Genomic DNA, 21,926 nt, shown 5'->3' with positions numbered 1-21,926 from the left:
GGGTCACAATCTGGGGGTGCCCAAATAAGCCAGAAGGGATGGGGGTTCTTGTGGTCTACAAGGAACAGGGGCTTGGGGAAGCCTCTTTGGCCCCTGTGACCCGGGTCACTCACCCATGGGTGGTACCTGTGGCCTGGCGGTTACTGCTCAGAGCCTCCTCCAGAAGCCCCAGGCAGTGCTCACGGGCCTACACAGGGGAGGGAAGTTGGTCACTCAAGCCTCAGGGTTGGGGAAGGAGTCCAGGGGGCGGGTGTGAGGAGGTGTCCACCACTTACCTTCACAGTGAGTCTGGGGATCTTCCTGCTAGAAGCCTCTTTCAGGGGACAGTCCTCATCTGGGGGGCAGGGGGGGCGAAGAGGGGTGGGTCCGTCCACTCTACCTCTGCTTTCTGGAGTCCCCAGCCCCCCAATGAGACATCTATACCCTAGGAATAGCCCAAGAGCCCCTGGGGACATTTCTGTACTAACCTGGGGGCACAAATTCTTCTATCTTGGGGTCTTTGCCCTGGAAGATGACATGAAGGGCCTATGAGGCATCTCACTTAGCTGTAGGACAGCCCCCCCGGCCAGCTCCAGGGTAGGAGCTGAGGGCGTGTGAATGGGGGGCCACCTGTGACCCCAGCAGGCCCCCATCCCCTTCACCTTGCGTAGGCTCATCTGTTTCTGGTAGAAGAGATTCCACTCCCGCTTGTGGGCCTCGTCTCTGCCCTCGTCCCCACTGCCTCCAGAACCTTCGTCATACCTAGGGGACAGGCTAGGTGTAAGCAGCCCTGGGCCTGGGTTCTGTCCTCCTGTCATGCTTTTCTGGTAGGGCACTGATGTCTCTGATAGCCTGGCAGGGAGGAGCAACACCAAGATCCTAGCTCCGACATGGCCCACGGGGACAGGGAGTCAACGATGGCACTGGGGCGCCTTGGCACAAGGGGGAGGCCAGCCTATTTGCAGTGGGTTGGGGGCCCCTGACTGACTTCACAGCCCCTCACCTGCTGAAGCCCCCATAGCCCCGGCGGCCTCCCTCATACAGCTCAGGGTCAAAGCCATTCCCCTGGGAAGGCCCGATGCAAGTCTTGTTCCAGCTGCTTCTGTGCTCCAAGGCCTCCAGCTGCTTCCGCAGGGCCACAGGGTCCCGGCAGTGGTCACAGCCCTCGGTGCAGGCAGGGGGCGCATCCCCAAAGTACTTGGCAATGGCAGCATGGCGGCACCTGGCAGAGGCAGCACAGCAGAGGTGAGGGGTGAGGAACCCAGGCAGGCCAGCGTTCATCCACCCACTCCCTACACTTTGGCCGAGGAGCTTTACACGTGGACACCACACTCAGTATCTTATACGCCTCCTGCTGTACGAGCCCGACAAGGCATCATTTGGTCACCCATTTTACAGATGACGACAATGAGCTGAAGGAACTTTCCCAAGGTCATACAACACATCTGGAGGAGCCAGGGTGTGACCCCCACTCTGTCCTGCTTCACTACAGGTTGCTCCTCTAGGTCCTGGCCTCCTGCTCTCTCCTCTGCCCTCCGGCGGTGGGGCACCCTAGGAATAGCTGCGGCTCTGGGCACAGATCCTTAGGGGAAGCAGTAGACGGCTCAAAGCCCACACGTTCCTGCCTGTCAAACAGTGCAGGAAGAGGGCTGGCTCCTCCGGCTGTGCAGGCCTGGGGCAGATAGCGCTCTGAGGCACGGCACACGGTGCACAGCGAGCCCTCTTTATGACTCTTCACCCTTTCCCGGAGGTGGGGGATGGGAGGACCAGCACAGCATGGCCCTACCCCTGCATCAGCACTCTGCCCTGCTTCTATCTCTTGGTGACCTTCTTTGTTCCCAAGAAGACTGCGTACGCAGCCCGGAGCCGGGGGACTGCCCAAGAGCAGAAACCAGCAGCTCTGAGAGCCGGCATTGTATGCTGCTCACTGGTGAGGGCAGCGAGGAGACCAGCCCTGGGAGGAGTCTCATCACATCCCCCAGTGCCTCAACCCAGCCACAGCCCCCTTGCTGCAGTACCAGACTCCAGCTGTCTCTCCTATGACTCCTAGGATGGGGGCACAGTTGGTCCTTGGGGCAGCTGAAGAGGCCCCCGAAGGGGCCACAGATCTCTCAAGGCCCTTGCCAAGGGCCAGTCTTGCCGCAGGAATGTGGCACGGGGTAGGGGAGCCTGCAAGACTGGGCGGCAGAGGGAGGGCTGTCCAGGCACCACATGCCGGGGACAAGCATAGGTGGCATCACTCTCTAACCAGAACGCCTCTCAACGTGGGCGCCGTCTGGAGCTGCAAGAAACACCCTCAGGAACTGAGCCCCTCAGCTGATGGTTACACAAGCCCTAGGAAGTGGGGTCTGGCTGCCTTGTTTAGAGAATGCAGCTTTGAACGGCCGGAGATGGCAAGGGGGCCCAGGCAGCCACCAGAGGGCACTGTTCCTGCCACTCCTAAATCACCATGGGACTCTGCATCGCCAGTCTGTGCATCTGCACAGTGGCCGCCTGTCCAGCCTCTGGGAGGCTCTGGCATCCAAGTGGTGTGGCTACGCGGTTGGCTTCCTTCCCCCCACCCTCCCTCAAGCCTGGACTCACTGGGGTTTTGTGCTCACACTCAAAGGGCTCCATTGAGAGCTCACAGATGCGGGCTGGGGTCGGCTCCTGTTCTGCTCCGGGCACACAGTGGTCTGCTGGGGTGGCACAACCAACCAAATGTCAAAGGGCCCTGCCAGCCACTGAGCTCTGGAGCCCGTCCCTGCCAGCCAGGGCCAGGCGTTCAGGGACAGCCCCAGCAAACACCCTTTGGAAAGACTGAGATCAGTAGGGTCCTCCCTCCTCCTGGGGCTGAGGAACACCAGGCACTTCCCTGGGCAAGCAGGCCACGTTCAGGTTACTCTCGAGTCACCCCCAAGTTCTTCCCCAAGATGCCTCCCCAGGGGGTTGGCCTTGTGAGTGGGCTGGCAGCTCCCCCACTATTCACTCTTTTTCTTCAGAGGGGCCAGAGGGCGGGACCAGCCACGGAGTCTCCAGAGAGATAGGTTGGGGGGATGGGCCCAGAGCCCTCCTGAGGGTAGGGAGGGGGCCAATGAGCTGGGAGTGCTGTGCAGCCTCCCTCTGCCACCCCAAGGCTCAGGTGGAGCCTCCCAGGGAACAAGAGAGGGGACCTCCTCTTTTATCAGCTCTGGGCCCAGGCCCAGCCCACAGTGGCTTAGCACACACCCGCCCAGAGGGATAGTAGAGGAAGAGGAGGAACAGAAGAGCTGAGCGCACCCAGCCAGACCTCCCAGGGGCAGCAAAGCGCACAGGAGTCTGAAGCCAGCGGCCAGGGCCCCAGCAGGGATTCCCTTGCCGGGGCTGGGGCGGCGGTGGCACTGCCCACCCCCCACCCCGCCCTTGGTGACCGCCCCATGTAACCTGACACTTGGATCTCCAGGACGACCAACAACAGAAAAGCTGAGGCTGAGACAGCAGCTGGCTGTCAGCAGCCGGGAGTTCCACCAGCTCTGAGGAAGGCGCCCAGGGGCAGGTCAGGAAAGAGGCATCCGAAAAGGAAGGAAGTGGTGGTGGCTGGGCCGAGGACAGGCCCAGGAGGCTGCTGGGCTCCCCGGCATGTGCGGTTGCCCCCCAACCCCACACCTGAGTTCCTAGGTGAGTGGTGCCAGCCACAGATGATAGACAGGGTTGCGGGGAGGGGGGTGAGGGGCAGCCAGGGTTCCCTGCCCCAAGGGTGGAGAGCCACCATCTACCTGGAACACAGAGGCTCACAGGGGTGCAACTTCATTTAAACGTGGGCTTTCCCTTCTTTTGCTGGGACCCGGCACTGGAGGGACACGGGCTGAGTGCTTTCCTCCCAGCCTGCTGAGCACGCAGAGGGGCCCCGAGTGCCTGCTTACTCTGCAAGTTAGTTTAAGCTCGTTGTATTCGGGGGCTTAAACAAGGGATTTGGCTGTCCTGGCTTGGGAGGGAACTGTTGCCTGCTCGCTGAGCCTCCCTTTTTCCCAGGATCAATGCAGAGCCCTCTGTGTGCCTGCTTTCTCCCAGCGGAGGCGGCTCGGCACAGGGTCTGCCCCGCCAGTTCGCGCCCCCCAGGAACGCAGCGGGACCCGCAGCAGCTCTGCCCATCTGTGTCCTGCATCAGCGCGGCAGCTGCCGCCTCCCATGAGGGGCTTGGCCCACTCATTGCCAGGTGTCCTCAGCTCAGAGCTAAGCCCAGGTGCTCCTCCCTGGGCCCATTTGGAATCCCGTGAGCTCCCAAGTCTCCCTGAATGCTGCGCCAGAAGCATGAGGGCCTGACTCTGAGGGTGGGGTGGGAGAAGGCGATGATGGTGAGGCTGGTGGAGGACCCACCTGGTATTTGGCCCTCTGCCGTGCCACTGGAATGCTGAGCTCAAGACGGCTCTTCGAGCAGCCCCGGGAGTAGCCCCTTTGGGCAGGGCCCCATGAGCCGAGGCTGCCTGCTCCTCCTGCCTCCCTGCCCCCACACTAGGGTTAAAGTCTCCCTTCCCTGTCCCCCAGATGTTTCCCCCAAAGCAAACAGGCTAATATCTACTTAGAAAGAAAAACAACAATCCAGGGAAAAGTGGAAACCAAGGATCAGTCCAAGTGTTCTTGGCTCAGCAGAGGCTGTGGGACTTGGCCTGGGTTGGCATCTGGGGAGACTAAAAGCCCTGCGGCGATGAGCCAGGCATGGCACAGAGGGGCCCGGCGCTGGTTCCGTGTTGCAGGCAGCCGGCAGGGCTGGGTAAGGGAAGGGCGCAGTGGTGAGCCCAGGGCTACCCCTGCTGGCTCGGATCTGCAAGGCAAGCGGGCGGGGAGCTGAGTCCCTGCAGCAACAGGACATAGGTGGTCTGGGTCCCCTGAACACAGGCGCTGAGCTGGAACAGCAGGGTGATGCCTAGCTTCTGGGACTGGGGGAACCATCCCTAGCAGCATTAAGTGCCTCCTCCGGTCCTGGAAAGCCACGGGGTTAGGGAAGCAGGACTGCTCTGGGTTCAAATGTCTACTTCCCACAGCAACTTGGAGCCAAGGCAGAAAAGGGCATCTTCTGAAGGCTTGATGCAGTGCCCAGTGGACACCTCTGCCTTACCGGTCAGGCCTCTGGACCCCGCAAAAATGCCACAACCATCAGTTTGCCCCATGACAGCTGTTTCTCAAACAAGACAGGGCCTGGTGGGGCAAGAGTGGCTGCAACCCACCATGACAAGATGACAGGGGCCCTGAGCCATCAGCACACCACTTATCAGTCGTAAACAGGTCGGCCTGCTGCCTGCTCTCTTCCACAAAGGGCCCCTGGAGTTGGAATATCAGTTTTGCAAGGAGGAAACAGGGAAGCTTCAGGACCCAGTGGCAGCTGTCTGGCCTGCAGGATGCCCGCCTGCTCTGTCACAAGGTTCTCTGTGCCAGGAGATGCCACACAAAGGAATGTTTTCTGGTCCCTCTCGCTCTGCCAGCCTGCACCTCTGCCCGGCTCACCTCCCCCTCCATGGGCTGCCATTTCAGCCACTGAGCACCCTCCAAAGGTTCCTGGAAGGGCCACACACAGGCAGCCAAGGCTGCTCTCCCTTCCTGGGGCCGTGGGAACCCACTTGCTTTGGCTGCCTCCAACCAAAGCACTCCCGAGCCTCACAGGGCTGGGACGGACTCTGACTGCCTTGGTTCACAGGGAAGTACAGTTTTGGAAGGAGAATGGATGACCCTCCTATCTCCTTGAGATAGACCAGAAAGATAAACGCGATCATCAGTACCCACTCTGGCCTTCCCTGTCTTCCTCCCTCCAAACCTGAGAAAGTAAAACGGACAAGAAGCAGCCAGCCTCAGAGTACCCACGTTCCCTGGGTCACAGCTGGGAACTGGGACTCCCTACAGAACCATGGCTGAGGAACATACCGCACGGTCACCTGACGACTGATGGTTATATTGGGCACCAGGCATCAGGCACCCCCCGGGCCTCTCTTTAAATAGCCCACTGGGAAGAGAGCCTGGGACCTGCTGGAATGTGCCTCCTCCCTCTTAGGAGAACAAGGTGCCTCCAGCTCCCACGGTACCCACTAAAGTTTATTCTGCTCAAGCCCAAGGTGGAAATGGCAGAACGTCAACTGAAAAACAAAGGGGGTTCCCTGTCAGCCTTCGGGGCAGAACCTCGGTTGTCCAGTGGCCCCATCCCGTTCACAGCCCAGACAGAATCAGTGAGCAGCCGGGATGAAACCCCAGAGCTGGTACAGCTCGTTAACTCAGCTCACCAGAGAGGCCCTGGGCGCAAAGGCACAATGCCATCCACGGCCACATGGCCCCAGCCACGTCCTGCCCCTAGCGTGGACTGGCATTCCTCCCAGAGTGGGGCCCTATGTCCCAGAGTCCTCTGGGTGGGACTCTGCAGCGTCCTGACTTCACAACGCCTGGAGGATGGCCGACTTCAGAGCCGAAGCTTCTGACCAATGAAGCCCACCTTCCCTGCACAGCCAAGCAGCCTGGGCCTACCCTGCATCCTCCCTACTCTGGAGGTCACACCGCTCAGACTGGCCGGGTCTCCACACCGCTTCTTGCTCACAAGCAGAGCCCTCCTCTCCACTACCCCTCCCCTCCACTACCCCTCCCCGAGTCTTTGGACCTGGAAACACAAGTGAAAAAGCCACTCTTGCCCCGCTGGCCTCTGCCCGCTTCCTCTTTCAAGGAGTCTCTGATGGCTACATTAGGCAATGCAGGCACAGGGCCAATCAGGCTGAAGAAGCCAGGCCAAGCGGAGACAAAGAAGGGAGGAGAAAAGGTAGGTGCCCAACTGAGCCCTGTGCAAAGTCTCCCCCGGGGCGTTGCTGGGCACCTGTTCCCTCCTCCAGGAATGAGACTGGCAGGCAGGCTACTGCACTCCTAGAAACACGGGAATTGAGGACACCCAGAGAGGCCCCGGAATGAGAGGGGACCACCCTCCTGGTGCAAGCCCACTTCACTGGTCAACAGGAGGCGGGGGCGGGGCGTGTTCAGTGTGACCAGAGAAGAGGGGCCCTATGCATGGGAAGGAGTTTGGTGAATCTGAGACAGACAAGATCTGGCCTTCTGGTGACAAGCTACATGTGTTTCTCAAAGAACAGGTGTGGCCCTGGCCGGGGCGTGAGGTGCCTGAATAAAAGCAGTGCTCCAGATTCATGAGTGTGGAATGGGGCTGATCAGGCAGAGCACACCTGCTTCCAAAGGGCTCTGGGGCCCTGGTCCCTGCACTGCACCTACTGCATGGACAGTGCCCTCAGTAGGCCGCACTGGGGGCTGACTTGCCTTGCCAGCCAGAGAGGAGGCTGCCTAAGATAGGTCTCCATGAGAGACAGCGTGGGGCAGTAGGGGGGCTGGCCAGGCTCCCCATCCTGCTGTGTGACCTCAGAGGAGCCACTTAACTCTCCCTACTCTCCCGGCTCTGTTTCCCATACATAAAGGGAAGCAGGGATAGATGATCCGTGGCATTCTAGGATCCCGTGCTCCTTAGTACACTTGGAAACTGGGATCTTGATCTCCTTTGCAGAAACATGCTGACCCTGGGGTGGGGCGTGAGAGAAGACAGGAGGATCTAACTCCAGGAGCCTCCCACTTCTGACAGGAAACCCTCTAATCCTCCAAGGACCCATCTGCCTGCTACCCTCAACGTCACTTAAAACACAGCTCCCGTCTCCAGCCTGCCCCACCACCTGCCTTCACCTCACACACCACAAACATCCTGGGAACGCAGGACATAGATGAAGCTCCCCAGAGGTGTTTGGGGAGGGTCCCTGAAACAGTGTACAAGGGGGTACGACTGCCCCCAAAGGCTTCCTTGATGCTCCTACAGTGGCCAGACACCCCCTGCCCCGAGGGGAATCACATGTGCAGGGCCCCAACGTGTGCGAGGATCTGTGCTAGCCGCCACTGTGCTTCCAGGAGTCAATCCAACAGCCTCGAAAGATGGGCATCTCCTCTCACGTAAAATGAGGAAAAGAAAGACTCAAGAGAGGCAAAGTGAGACATGTCAATGTCACGGAAGCGAGAAGGGGGGCAGGCAGCATCAAAACAATGTCCCCTGGAGCAGCAGCTGACCGACCGAGAGCAGTTACCCTGTGGAAGAGGAGACACAGGAGGCACATGCCAGCTGCCGTCCAGGTCCCGAAGGCCTGCAAGGCAGAAGAGGGGTACAAGTGTCCTGTGTGACCACAGGCGGGACCAATGAGGTGAGGAGGAGGTCCCACCTTCCAACAATCAGCGCTGTTCCAAGAAGGAAGAGGGTAGGCTGCCATAGCAGGTGGGACCCCCCCATCTCACCAAGAGAGGCTCACGAAAAGGCTGCATGCCAGAAGAAATGCAGGGAGCCAGGTACAGGGTAAAAGGTTCAAGCAGACAACCTTCAAGGTAATTCTAAGACAGCTCTACCGTGGCGGGAGTCCCAGCAGTGACCGGTTTCCAAGACTGCAGCCATCTCAGGGGAACCTGCCTGGCCCTGACCCAGGACGAGGCGGCAGTAATTAGATCCTCAGGTCTGGCACAAGCCCCTGGCCACCTGTTACCCTCCCTTGGATTAGAGCTGCCTTGGTGAACAAGTTCAGGCTGGGTTGGCACAAGCTGTCCCTGGTCCATCTCTGAAGAGGCACTTGCTCCCTTGTGTCCACTGATGGGCTGAGGCCGGAGGGGAAAGACACTGATGTCTAGCACGCCCCAACTCACACTCCTAGCCTGGACCTTCCCCTTCAGCCTGTCGGGCACCCTTGCACAGGATTCAGAAGCTCTCAGTCAGGGGCCTGGAGGGCTGAGTTGCCACATAGCTGGGACAGGGGTAGGGGCAGAGGGGACTCTCCTGGTCTGAACCAGCAGAGGAGGGGCTGGTAAACCAGCCTGATCCCATCCTGAGAGGATCCCCTTGGGAAAAACTGCAGGAACACAACGTCATCTCTTTCACCTCAAAGAACACTGAATGAGTAAAGAAATTGGGCTGCGGGGGGCCCTGAAGGGGCTCAGACCACCTCCCCATTAGCTCTCACCTCCAGCTGACCCTAGCTAGAAGCCCCCATGTGCATGCTGGAAGAAGAACCTGATCCTTCTGCCCCACATATGATGGGAGGCAAGAGTATCAGGCTGGAATCCTAAAGCCCTGTCTCCCTGCTGGGAACTGAGGGGAGGCACCCAAAGTCCTGAAGGACCCAGGGGTCACCAGGGGAGCTGTGCCAGCTCTAGGCGCCCCAGCAAAACCAGGAGTGGTGCCTGAGACAAAGGAATGCAACAGTGAAGTCACCCCACCTCGAAGTCAGGAACCTTGGCCAACCATGGCCGGCTGACAGACCTCTCCTGTGTCTGGCTGTGCCAGGCAGCCCCCATGGCAGGGCCTCGGGCTCCCTGCCGTCACCAGCTTCCCCCACCGCGGGTGGTGTCGGCTGGGTGGGGGCTGAGGGCCCCAGTGGTTCCCTCCCCGCTCATGAGCCACAGGGGTACAGGGGTGAGACCTGACGAACTCGTTCTGCGGGCTGCAGGTGGGTGGGGCCTCCCAGCCCTGTCTCTGCTCAGCACGCCCGCAGGAGCCCGCAGGAGCCCGCAGGAGCCCGGCAGGAGCCCGGCAGGAGCCCGGCAGGAGCCCGGCGCACCATGGCAGCTGCCAGCTTTGTGCAGGAGATGCGCTCCATGGGTGAGAAGCTGCTGCTCAAGCTGCAGAGACTACCGCAGGCTGAGCCTGTGGAGATCGTGGCCTTCTCGGTCATCCTCCTTTTCACAGGTAAGCTGGGGCTCTCCCATTCTCCCCGGCGGCCCTGGCGCTTCTGGCGTCCAGGAAAGGTGAGACTGTGGTGCTGGCCAGAGGGCTGGCTAGGTGTCCCCCAGACCGAGGAGGAGAAGCAGATGTCCCTGGGGGAAAGCCAAGGGACCGCCCTAATCCTCAACAAGCTGCTCCAGTGATGGGGTGGTGCCGGAAGCAGGGCCCAGAAGCAGCCCCCGAATCCCAACCAGGGATGAAGGGAACGAGGCTGTGGGCAACGGAGGAGGCAGGACAGGGAGGTCAGGGCCCAGTGGCCGGCACGGGGACCACCGACACCTCCCGCCAGACTCTCTTTGGGCAAAGATCCCACACACCTCCAGAGGGGTTTCCTTTGAAGTCGGGGGTGTGTGCTCCCCCCCCCGCCCCCTGCCTGAGCTTCCCGTGCTCTCTGCTTCTGTCTCCTCCCCCAGCTACTGTGCTGCTGCTGCTGCTGACCGCCTGCTGCCACTGCCACGCTAAGCGCAGACGCGGGAAGGTCCATGCCCAGCCCGTGACCCCACCGTGAGGGGCAGGCGTGAGGACGGCACGCTGGTGAGGAGGCCGCCAAAGCCATGACCCTAGGTGCCACCTGGCCCTGCGGCCCTCAGCCCACAAGACCGCGCTCCATGGCCCCAGCTCCGGCCCTGCCTGGGAACCCGCCACCTGCAACCTTACCAAGGAAGCAAGGGCTGGGACAGCCACCAAACTCTGACCTGCCAGGAAACCCCAGGGGGCCGGGGAGGAGTCAACTGTTTCAAACACCGAGTAAAGAAAAACTGGGGATTCTTTCCCAACCTGCACCTTTTAACAAAACACAGAAGCAGGGTCCCCATACTTGGATGGAGAACAGCCTGCATCCGTGGGGAGCTGGCCCTTGGGGCCCCCATGCCAAAGAGGGGCTTTGTGCAATAGCTACTGGATCCCAAGCTTCCCACCAGGGGGAGCATGTCAGTATTCTGCTCCAGTATTTGCCCGTTTCTTTCCCAGTAAAAGCTTTCTGTTTATGTGTTTCTGCGGCACCAGACTCCCTGGCCTGGGCTTGGTGCTTCCGAAGGGCAATGTGCCAGAATTCCAGGGGTGTGGCCAGTGACTGTCCTTGCCAGGCCTCTGCACTCCCTGTGCCCACGAAAGCTGGAAAAACACACAGGCAGGAATGCCATGCAAGAGGGAACCAGGGAAGGGTCAGGGTGAAAGTCCCGTTGGTAGCAGCTGTTAACGAGCTCTGGCTCCAGATGCCCCCACTGCATGCACCCGGGTTCTGGGCTCAGGAAGGCCACTCCACAGCTTCTGCCACCACTTACTTTACCTGCACACGACACACCAGCGGGCTCAGGCCACCGGATCTTCCCAAACTTCTGGAGTCAGAGAAGAGAGGTCAGGCCCCTACTGCTGTCCATAACCTGCATCCTGACCCCTCAGTCTTCCCCATCGTGTACCAGGCTGTCCGGGTGCAAATCCTCACCCCGCCACTCACCAGCTGTGTGAATGCGGCTTAGTGATTCAACCTCCCTGAGCCACATTTCCTCCCCTCTGAGACTCCGCTAACCCCGGAAGCTGCTTCCTGGGGTGAGCTTGTGAGGAGAAACTGAGATGACCTGCAGCAAGCACTTGGCACAGTACTGGGCATATCCTAAGCTCTGGAGATGTGAACCATCATCATTATCTGCCCCTCTAAACAAGAGCAACATGGACCCATTTTAAGGACTGGCCCTGCCACAATGTAACACCACCCTGCCTCCCTCCCTTCAGTTCACTTTCTCTTCCAGGTAGAGCTATTGACCCAGGAAAGAGGTTGGGGGAGTAAGAGGTTGGGGGAGTCAAAAGCTCTCCGTGGTACCTCCCCCTCCATCCCCGCTGGTCCGCCAGAGCCACTAGGGGTGGAGCCCTGTCTATCTAGAGAAACGGAGTGGAGAGGGGGATGCCGGGCAGGTGGGAGAAACTGCCTGGTTTCACTTCCTGGGGTCCACCAGGTTTGGTTTGGTTGAAGACCCAGAGAGGAAGTCCTTCCACACAAAAGAAAAGAAATTCAAGAACCAGCCTGTACCCACCCCACAAGAACGGGATTCAGAGTAACAATGGTAACAATGAGGATGGTGAAGGTGGCAGGTGATGATCAGGTTGGTTGAAATTCCCTGAAGGCTTATGTGTGCTTGGTCACTGCCTAAAGCATTTTTTTTTTAAAGATTTTATTTATTTGAGAGAGAGAGAGGGGAGGGAGGGCACAGAGGAAGAGGGAGAGGGAGAAGCAGTCTCCCCGCTGTAGCAGAGTCTGATGTGACGTTAGATCCCAGGACCCGAGGATCATGACCTGAGCCGAAGGCAGACACTTCACCAACTGAGCCACCCAGGCGCCCCAAGCCTAAAGCATTCTGATGCAGGTGATTTTGTTTGATCACAACAGCCTCAGTGCCATGGGTACCATTATTATCCCTATTTTAGAAATGAGGAAATTGAGCCTTAGTGACACTGGGTCACTTTCATAAGTTCAACCAGCTAAAAAGTGGCAGAGTCAGCCTCTGGGCCCAGCCCACCCAGCTGCAGAGCCCCTGCCTGCCACACCCAGGCCCTGAGGCCTCCCAGCTGCAGTGCAGATAAGACTCCCATCCCATTATCCTCCATCAACCAATCTTAGATCCCACACCCCAAACTGTCTTAAAATCACCTCCCTGTGAGTGGGTGGAGCCCGAAGAAGAAGTAAGAGGTAGGGTGGGGCCCAACTAAGTCTCCCTCCCAGAAGGAAAACAGGGAAGATGGGAGGGACCCAAATGGGAAACGCTGCCCTTTTCAGTCCAGGCACCAAGAGCTGGAGGGGCCCCAGGAAGCCCTCAATTGAGGAGATGCTCAACAGCGGGGCAGCCCAATTCCCGTGGGCCTCTCCCTTAAGCAAGTTTACATCAGCACTAAGAATGTCCCTTCCTGAGGCTGTGCCTCTTTGCTAGGAGATTCTGGCCCCATGGTCTGGCTGCCAAGAGGTGGTGACCATGGGCCGTTTCTTTGGCATTCTCCTCCTCCTAACTGCTGAGCCCAAATAAGATGCCATCCTTGCGCTGCTGGGAAGGCTTACTCCTTCCCACTTGGCAGCAAACTGGCCCACGCAGAGCCCCACCACTAATGGCTCCCCACGGCAGTCCTGGGCAGGCTTCGGTGCCACTCAGCTCAACAAATCAGATCGGCTCCAGTGCGACAGCAGCCTGGCACACTCCCAGCACGGGTCTTCTAGGGAAGAGAGGCAGGGAGAGGAAGCAGCAATCCCCCCATTGTGGGAAAGAACAAACAAGAGAGGTACAGCAATGGTGGCCATGGAACGGGAGGCCAGCAGGCTGTCTGTCCCCTGAAGGGCATCTGGCCATCACAGGTCTCCATTCCTGCCACCAGGTCCACTGGAACGAGCCACCCCCAAGTCTGCCTGTGATCATTGCTGCACCAATTTCCCAGCCTCATCAGGCCTCCCCTGACTCTGGCCTCTACTCCACAGGAGCCTCTCGCTTCCTCCAAAGATCCACACTCAAGATCCTGTGCATTTTACCGGCTATTATGCCTTATCAGAAACCACAGTAGAGGGGCGCCTGGGTGGCTCAGTTGGTTAAGCGACTGCCTTTGGCTCAGGTCATGATCCTGGAGTCCCGGGATCGAGTTCCGCGTTGGGCTCCCTGCTCCGCGGGGAGTCTGCTTCTCCCTCTGACCCTCTTCCCTCACGTGCTCTCTATCTCTCATTCTCTCTCTCTCAAATAAATAAATAAAATCTTAAAAAAAAAAAAAAAAAAGAAAGAAACCACAGTAGAGCCCCGGGTACAAGAATCTCATTAGCAAAACCTGGCAGACAGCACATAAAACACTCTTCTCCTAAATGTTTTCTCAAACATTAACGTTCAAGAGCAACCTACAGTAAAAATCTTCACGACATAGTTGCCTGTGGGTAACACAACTTCCAGACCCAAAAACTGAGGACAATTTTGTTCTCAAAAGTAGTTTCCTCACCCTCCTCAGGACCTGCTGCCTGCCATGAAACACTGTGCCCTGGTCCTACTCTTCCACGGTCTTCATGCCTCAACCTAACCTCACTCCTTATGGGGGATCCCCTCCGCCCCCAGGCCAGGCCACACCACACACACCAACAGCATTCTCCACCTCTTCCCATCATGTTCCCTTCATGATGATCATTTCCGGAGGATTTTCTGATCAGGGCCAGCAATTAGCTGGAAGAGTTGGTTAAAGCCACTTTTGTGCACATGACACAAAACATTCCCGACACAACTCATTTTAAATGGAAACATATACGTGCACATTCCTTGGCCAATATTTTTGCTGTAGGGCCAAAGCCTTTCCTCCGAATGTGGGGTTTGTTGGCCAGAGTTCCTATATTGGCTATTTGCTAATTGTGGTTATTATAAATCAGAACAAGAACTAGTCAGCATGTGAAATCCTGGATTTTTGCAACATGTTTCCAGTTGTCTTGCCACATCTGTTTTGACAGACATACTGAGTGATTCCAAAGTCATTCCAAAGTGGTCAAATAGGTGCTTATAGCAACAACTCCCACCCCCTCAACCCCACACTACCCCCGCCCCCTTGAGGTGTGGCAGGGAGCTTCGGAGCTCAGTCTCTGTAGCCGAGCTCCACAGCTGGGTTTAAACCCCCAAGCAGTTACTTCTTAGCTGGATGACCTTGGGTGAGTTGCTTCACCTCGGTGCCTGCTCCACAGCTGTAAAACTGGGGTTTCAGCGATTCCTGTTGCTCCATGTTCTTATGTAACATTAAGTGTGATTATGTCATTACAATAACAAGGACAAATGCCACAAACAGGTTTGGGAACAAACAGCTGACTCCTGATAAGCAATCAACTTCACTGATGGAGGAAGTAGGCAGCTGTGCTAGAGACCAGCCTGCTGTCTGGGAGCGTTCAGCAGCCAAGGGCATGCGTCAGTATGTTTTACGGAGGGAAACTCGAAACATCAGGTGAGCCCATGACAGTCAAGAAGGACTTTACTGAACTCGCTCATCATCTGTCTCCTCCAACCTCGGCTGCTCATTAGCATTGCTCCGCAGGCTTTACAGAGCACGAGGCTCTGACTGCCCAGAGACTGAACTAAGTGATACCAGGCAGGGCCCAGATGATTCTAATGAGCAGGGCTGAGGACCAGCGACCTAGAATGGAAGCCTGGATGGGCAGGGCCTGCCTCACTTGGTTCACAATGGACATGAGGTACCTAGCGCAGTTCCTGGCCACACCAAGCACTTGAATCCTAACTTTTAAGGAATAAATGGTGGCGCTAGGTTTCCATTTCTGCTTCCTCACTGCCCCATCCATCACCAGTGGGTAGGACCCAACCACATGAAGCAGCTGAGAGGCCGGCAAAGGCACTAGGGAAAAGTTAGCCTCCACAGGACCCTGGGGTCTCAATGGTGATAAACACCTCGTTCCGGAAGGCGCCAGCTAGAGCTAGTTAACCATTCACCAGCCCCCCCCCCCCAGCACCACAGGAAGAGAGCAGCCCGGGTGCGGCTCCAGCCCAGGGCTTCCTGGAGTCCTGGGCTTCCTGCACTCTGGCCAGAACCTCCTAGTCCACAGGCTGGCAGCTAGATAGAGAGGAGAGGCAGGACCCAGCCACAGGTAAGGCAGACAGGTGGCCTGAGGCAAGGGTCCTGGATCCAGTCTCCTTCCCCACCTTACCCCAAGCCTGACTTCTCTCAGTGAGGACGCCTGAACATACTACCCTGAGCAGCCCCCAAAACGACATCACAAAAAGAACAGAACGCAGCTGAAGGGGTAAGTACGAAAAGGAGAAGGGGAAGGCAGTTGCTAGGCAACGGGCCCTAGCCCCCTTTGTTCACTCCCGTGACAGCAATGAGGTCTGGTCAGGGCCACTTGGCCATGCCAACACCTTTTCCTCCCAACAGTCAGGGTGCGGCTCGGGCCCCCAAAGCGTGGGGCCTGCAGGATTACTCTGACCGGCCCGCTCTTAGGACACGGGAGTGTTAACAGCAGAATCAGGTAGTGACTCCTTCCTTCTCGCCGCTACTCCCCTCAACTGGCTCCCGGCCCGCAGCCTGCCCATCTGAGCTGCTTCAAGATTAGCTAGTTCTTCTGTTTCCAGCTGCCTCCAGGGGAGCTTACTGAGGCCTCGGCTGGACTCAGTCCGCTCCTCAACTCCAATGCTGATCTCTCAAAATGCTTCCCAAATGTTTGGCAGTTGAGGCAGGGAAAACAGCAAGGATCTGTAGCGGTGCGTTTTAGATTCTAGCTGAGTAAATCTCAGGGATGGGAAAGTTCCTGCTCACACCAGGGCGTGGAGCCCAGCATCCCTGCAGAGGTGGGAGAGCTCGTCTGAGCCACTCCAGAGGATGAAGTTGGGGTGGACAGCAGCGCCTGGGACAGGGCCTTTGAGAGGCCCTGGCGCTCAAGGCCTCTGTGCCCTCTTTTCCAGGTTCACATGGACAAACTGACAAACCAGAAGTTCATGTGGAATGATGAGTTCTGGCAAAATCCGTGGGACCAGGGAGGCCTGGCAGTGATCTGCTTATTCATCACCACGATCCTGTTTCTCATTGTGTTTGCCATTATATTTGGTTTACTCCCTCCACTTAAGGTCAAGCAGTATGAAGAGTCATGACCTGACTTTCTGGGGGGGCCAAGAAGGGGCCTACCTGTTAACTCTCAAAACACCATGTACCTTTTCTTCAAAGCCCTTTTAAGAGTCTGCAATTATACATATATGTTAACATAATTAATTAATTAACTAATGTGATTATCTGAGAAGTGCCCGTCTTCCCCACTGAACAGAACACCACAAAAGCAGGGGAGGGTCTCTTCCTGCTCACCACTGTACCCCCATACCCAATGTACCTGGAGCAGAGTCCGTTTCAAACAATATTTGCTGGTTGAATAAATGAATAAATGATCAAACAAATGGACAGACAGAAAGATGCTGGGCTGCCTGCTCCCCCCAGACCACAGTCCCCAGATGACAGCGCCCCAGTTCAGTTGAGGCCCAAACACAAAGCTGTTCTTCTATCTCAGACGAGGTACAGAGGCCTCTGAGCCGGAAGTTGCTTCAACCTAATGACGGTTCCTTTTTTTTTTTTTTTTTTAAAGATTTTTTATTTATTTATTTGAGAGAGAGAGCATGAGAGAGAGCATGAGAGGGAAGAGGGTCAGAGGGAGAAGCAGACTCCCTGCTGAGCAGGGAGCCTGATGCGGGACTCGATCCCGGGACTCCAGGATCATGACCTGAGCTGAAGGCAGCCGCTTAACCAACTGAGCCACCCAGGCGCCCCATGACGGTTCCTTTTGACACTAAGAGATGAAGAGCACCGTCCGGAGTGAACAAATGCTTGTCACGGCCACAGCTGGACGCGGAGGAGAGCGGAGCACCGCTGGATGCCCTGCCCCGACCTCATTCATACTGACCTGAGTGTCTCTGCCACTGGTCCCAGAGATGCCCAGGTCTCCCTCACAGGGTCCCACAGCCCCCACGCACCCAAGACCACCCTACAACACCATCTTTGTAGAGGTGTACCTGCCTCTGCCAAAGCCGCCACACCGGACTGGCCCTGGCAGCCAGGTGCCCTCCCTTAGCAAACAGCTGCTTTCACTTAAACCACAAACCAGGACTATTCTTAGAAAAAGAGCAAATATCTGGTGGGGAACGGGTGATACACCACTTATGCAAATAAAGACATTTCTTTTTCACTCAAAGAGCAATTGCACACTCAGCCACAACAGCAGTGCTTATTCCATGCCAGGCAGTCCTGGAATCAGGAGCCCTCGTACGCAGCACACGACGTAGGAGAGATGAGGCTGCGTGTGGCACAGCGGGAGGCCCACTGACGCGGAGACCCCCAGGTGCACTGAGAGGCCCCAGCTCCCCAGTAGGACACAGGAGAAATAAAGGCAGGGGCCCCTAGTAGGACCTGGCCAGTTGCTGGGCGGCTGCAGCCCAGAGGCATATGGCAGAGCTAACCCTTCAGACAGCCCCACAGAGCCTCAGACTCATCCCAGAAAAGAACCCAGCAGGGGTATTTCCAGCAGAAGGGACTCTGACAACGAGCCAAGGATACCCGGCCCTTCCATTACGAGCGTTTTGCTCAAGGAGCCCGAGAGGGCCTAACTTAACTCCCTCCACTAATGCCTGAAAAGGCCTCTGGTCGAGATGGCTGTGGGCAAGGGTGCCAACCACCTCTGCTGGGCGTGCCACAGAGGCCAGAGGAGAGACTCAGAGGAGCCACCAAATCATCAGTGAGTAGGAGGGGGTGGGAATCAAAATACATGGCCCAAATAAGTACCTCTCTGGTTTCCAGATGAGAGCCCCAAACATCTGCTAGATACCAGGTCTATGTACTTACTCAGCTCCAGGCTTCAAAAATCTAGTCTTGCAAAAACCAAGATGGGGCATGTATATGAAATGCGCATGTCACTAAAAATCGGGAAACCCAGATTAGTGGTGTCTGTCTACTATGAGCTTTGCGACCATGACCTCTCTGGGCATCGGTCTGTTCATCTCTAGGTCTGAAGCAATCACTTCTGCCTCATCTACCTCACAGGGAGACCAATATGAGTTTTTCAGATCAAAGGGCTGCACACATGCAAAGTGCTCCCAGCTCGTCCAGAATCATCCTGGCTGTCCCTCATGTCCCGAACCTGTCCTGCCACAACCTGCCTGTCACTGAGCAGCCATCAGGCTCTTTCAAGCCTCTGCCACCAGCACATACAGAGAAAACAGAGAAGTGGATTCCAAGCAGGCGGGCTGGTGACTTCTCTCCAAGCTTATTATCTACCCCCAAGAGATACGGTAGGTCACGTGGCTCTTTTTGGGTCCAGGATAAAAGTGACTCCTACTCAAGTGAAGCCAGTGGTCCAGCTCAGTGTCAAGTGATGACCACAATGCTAATGGCTCAGAACCAATCACATGATACATGACGGGGTCATTTATGGGACCATCTACTCCAGAAGTGAATGGAGTGGGCTGAATGGATGACCACCCAAAATACTGAATGAGTCTTCACACTGCTAGTTTCTGGGGCCTTCCTGGCAAGGATACGGACTTCCAGACTGCCTGATAGGAAATGCCCCACACAGTAGCCTTCAGCAGGCAGCGTGCCTTGGTGGCCCAACAGCTGCCCTATGTTAGCTGGTTAACTAGTAGGTGCTGTGGGGGCGGGGCGGGGGGGGGGAGATCTCACTAACCCATTGCTCCGCATATTAAATAAGTCACTCACCCCAATTTTTCACAGAAGGTCACCAGGGCATCAAAGGCCAAGACAGCAGCTTTATCAGATGCTTTGTTCCCTCTCTTTTCCTGGAGACAAGAAAAGACCACTTAGCAAAGTCTTACATAGTTGAACTACCTTGCAGCCTAAACCATGATGAGGGAGAAAAATATCAAATGATAGTAAGAAAGCCATTTACAAAATGGTGTTCCCAAACCTAACCATGCATCAGAATCACCCGGATAACTTTATTTTTTATTTATTTTTTATTTTTAAAGATTTTATTTTCAAGCAACATCCACACCGAACAAGGGGTTTGAACTCATAGTACCGAGCTCTAGAGTCACGTGCTCTACTGACTGAGCCAGCCAGGCATCCCCCACCTGGATAACTTTCAAAAAGTGACCTGGAATAAAAAGCTTTTGCACAGCAAAAGAAACAGTCAACAAAACCAAAAGACAACCGACAGAATGGGAGAAGATATTTGCAAATGACATATCAGATAAAGGGCTAGTATCCAAAATCTATAAAGAACGTATCAAACTCAACACCCAAAGAACAAATAATCCAATCAAGAAATGGGCAGAAGACATGAACAGACATTTTTCCAAAGAAGATATCCAAATGGCCAACAGACACATGAAAGAGTGCTCAACATCACTCGGCATCAGGGAAATCCAAATCAAAACCTCCATGAGATAACCACCTCACACCCGTCAGAATGGCTAAAATTAACAAGTCAGGAAACGACAGATGTTGGCAGGGATGCGGAGAAAGGGGAACCCTCCTACACCGTTGGTGGGAATGCAAGCTGGTGCAACCACTCTGGAAAACAGTATGGAGGTTCCTCAAACAGTTGAAAATAGAGCTACCATATGATCCAGCAATTGCACTACTGGGTATTTACCCCAAAGATACAAATGTAGGGATCCGAAGGGCTATGTGCACCCCGATGTTTATAGCAATGTCCACAATAGCCAAACTGTGGAAAGAGCCAAGATGTCCATCGACAGATGAATGGATAAAGAAAATGTGGTATATGTATATACAATGGAATATTATGCAGCCATCAAAAGGAATGAGATCTTGCCATTTACAATGACATGGATGGAACTGGAGGGTGTTATGCTGAGTGAAATAAGTCAATCAGAGAAAGACATGTATCATATGACCTCACTGATATGAGAAATTCTTAATCTCAGGAAACAAACTGAGGGTTGCTGGAGTGGTGGGGGGTGGGAGGGATGGGGTGGCTGGGTGATAGACATTGGGGAGGGTATGTGCTATGGTGAGTGCTGTGAAATTGTGCAAGACTGTTGAATCACAGATCTGTACCTCTGAAACAAATAATGCAACATATGTTAAGGAAAAAAAAAAGAAGACAGCAGGAGGGGAAGAATGAAGGGGGGTAAATCAGAGGGGGAGATGAACCATGAGAGACGATGGACTCTGGGTTCTAGAGGGGAGAGGGGTGGGGGGATGGGTTAGCCTGGTGATGGGTATTAAAGAGGGCACGTTTTGCGTGAACACTGGGTTTTATGCACAAACAACGAATCATGGAACACTACATCACAAACTAATGATGTAATATATGGTGATTAACATAACAATAAAAAATTTCAAGAAAAAAAAAGTGACCTGGATCCCACACCCAGACTACTGAATTGAACTTTTTGGAATGGGAGCTTTGGGGAGTTTATTTTCAAAAAACTGCTCAGATGATTGTCATACAAAGGGCCCAGGGACTGGCATTTGGGAACCATATATAATATGATCCATATTTTCCTTTAAGATTTTATTTTTAAGTAATCTCTACACCCAGGGCGCCTGGGTGGCTCAGTTGGTTAAGCGACTGCCTTCGGCTCAGGTCATGATCCTGGAGTCCCGGGATCGAGTCCCACATCAGGCTCCCTGCTCAGCAGGGAGTCTGCTTCTCCCTCTGACCCTCTTCCCTCTCGTGCTCTCTATCTCTCATTCTCTCTCTCTCAAATAAATAAATAAAATCTTTAGGAAAAAAAAAAGTAATCTCTACACCCAATGTGGGGCTCAAACGTACAACCCTGAGATCAAGAGTTGCGTGCTCCACCAACTAAGCCAACCAGGTGTCTCAATATCATGTATCCAATTTAATAGTAAATATACGCACAAGCGTATTTAGATTTGAAGGAACACACGTACCTCTGTATGTACAGAAGGATATATACTACAATGTGAGCAGTGATTTCTTCTGAGTGCTGGGATTATGCATCATTTGCCTTTTTGTACAGGTCTATTCATCAAAGTTTCCTTTCAAAAAATTGTGAAATTTTTAAAAATACAGAAAAATATGGGTGCCTGGGTGGCTCAGTCGGTTAAGCGTCTGCCTTCGGCTCAGGTCATGATCCCAGGGTCCTGGGATCGAGTCCCGCATCAGGCTCCCTGCTCCTTGGGAGCCTGCTTCTCCCTCTGCTTCTCTCTCTCTCTCTCTCCCCCTCTTGTCTCTCATGAATAAATAAATAAAATCTTAAAAAAAAAAAAGAATGGATGCTGGCAAAACTTTAAAAAAAAATGCAGAAAAAAATAAAAATACAGAAAAATATACAGAAAAGGAATGAAAATATAATAGACACTGGTATGTGAGATCTCGTCTATTGGTTTTCTGCTTCTGGAAGGTGAATGAACCATCCCCACCACCTAAACACACATAAATACAACTACCACCTCTCCCTTCACTCTGCCGATCTGGTTATATCACAATTTCTTCTGAAGTCATAATTTTCCTTATGGTGAGGAAACAGCAACATCATTCAGAGCTAAACCATGTGACTACATTTTTACATTTCTCATGATCACATAACCTTTCTTGTACAACTTTGTTCTCCTAAAATAAATAGCTGTCTTTTCACTTGAATTTTAGTGTATTACTACCTTACCCCCAAATGCTGTGATATAATAAAAAATTCATGTCAACAGGGGCCAAAGACGGCAGGTTCCACTTTTATTTTTAGAAACCTCCCCCCTGGAGCCTTCTGTCACCCCT

The 21,926-nt window shown here is 55.0% G+C and overlaps 3 protein-coding genes across 4 annotated transcripts in view; 2 read left to right on the top strand and 1 right to left on the bottom strand.

Annotated features, from left to right (window-relative positions):
- RECQL5 (RecQ like helicase 5) overlaps nt 1–21,926 on the bottom strand; it is a 36,989-nt gene that overhangs the window by 3,386 nt on the left and 11,677 nt on the right. For both annotated transcript variants that reach the window (XR_003610729.2, XM_028112548.2), the window contains exons 8-13: nt 18,917–18,996; nt 983–1,201; nt 642–741; nt 468–504; nt 276–334; nt 114–187 (exon numbers count right to left, since the gene is read on the bottom strand). Coding sequence is in view for 1 of the 2 variants with exons in the window: in XM_028112548.2 (XP_027968349.1) it covers nt 114–187; nt 276–334; nt 468–504; nt 642–741; nt 983–1,201; nt 18,917–18,996 (569 nt within the window). In the remaining variant the exon portion in view is untranslated. The remainder of the gene's footprint in view (nt 1–113; nt 188–275; nt 335–467; nt 505–641; nt 742–982; nt 1,202–18,916; nt 18,997–21,926) is intronic.
- Nucleotides 3,222–10,724, top strand: SMIM5 (small integral membrane protein 5). The gene is made up of 3 exons (XM_028112554.2): nt 3,222–3,615; nt 9,444–9,682; nt 10,132–10,724. Exons 2-3 carry the CDS (start codon nt 9,556–9,558, stop codon nt 10,224–10,226), a joined length of 222 nt encoding a protein of 73 aa, XP_027968355.1. The 5' UTR covers nt 3,222–3,615; nt 9,444–9,555; the 3' UTR covers nt 10,227–10,724.
- On the top strand, nt 11,947–16,592 carry ERLN (endoregulin). Its single transcript, XM_028112555.2, has 2 exons — nt 11,947–14,656; nt 16,126–16,592. The coding sequence occupies exon 2, from the start codon at nt 16,132–16,134 to the stop codon at nt 16,309–16,311; it is 180 nt and encodes a 59-aa protein (XP_027968356.1). The 5' UTR covers nt 11,947–14,656; nt 16,126–16,131; the 3' UTR covers nt 16,312–16,592.

The sequence above is a fragment of the Eumetopias jubatus genome, unplaced genomic scaffold, assembly GCF_037043125.1.
Source record: "Eumetopias jubatus isolate StellerSeaLion01/CBP00866 unplaced genomic scaffold, mEumJub1_p1.0 scaffold_10, whole genome shotgun sequence".
NCBI lineage: Eukaryota > Metazoa > Chordata > Mammalia > Carnivora > Otariidae > Eumetopias > Eumetopias jubatus.
This window is presented reverse-complemented; position numbering and strand designations above follow the sequence as displayed.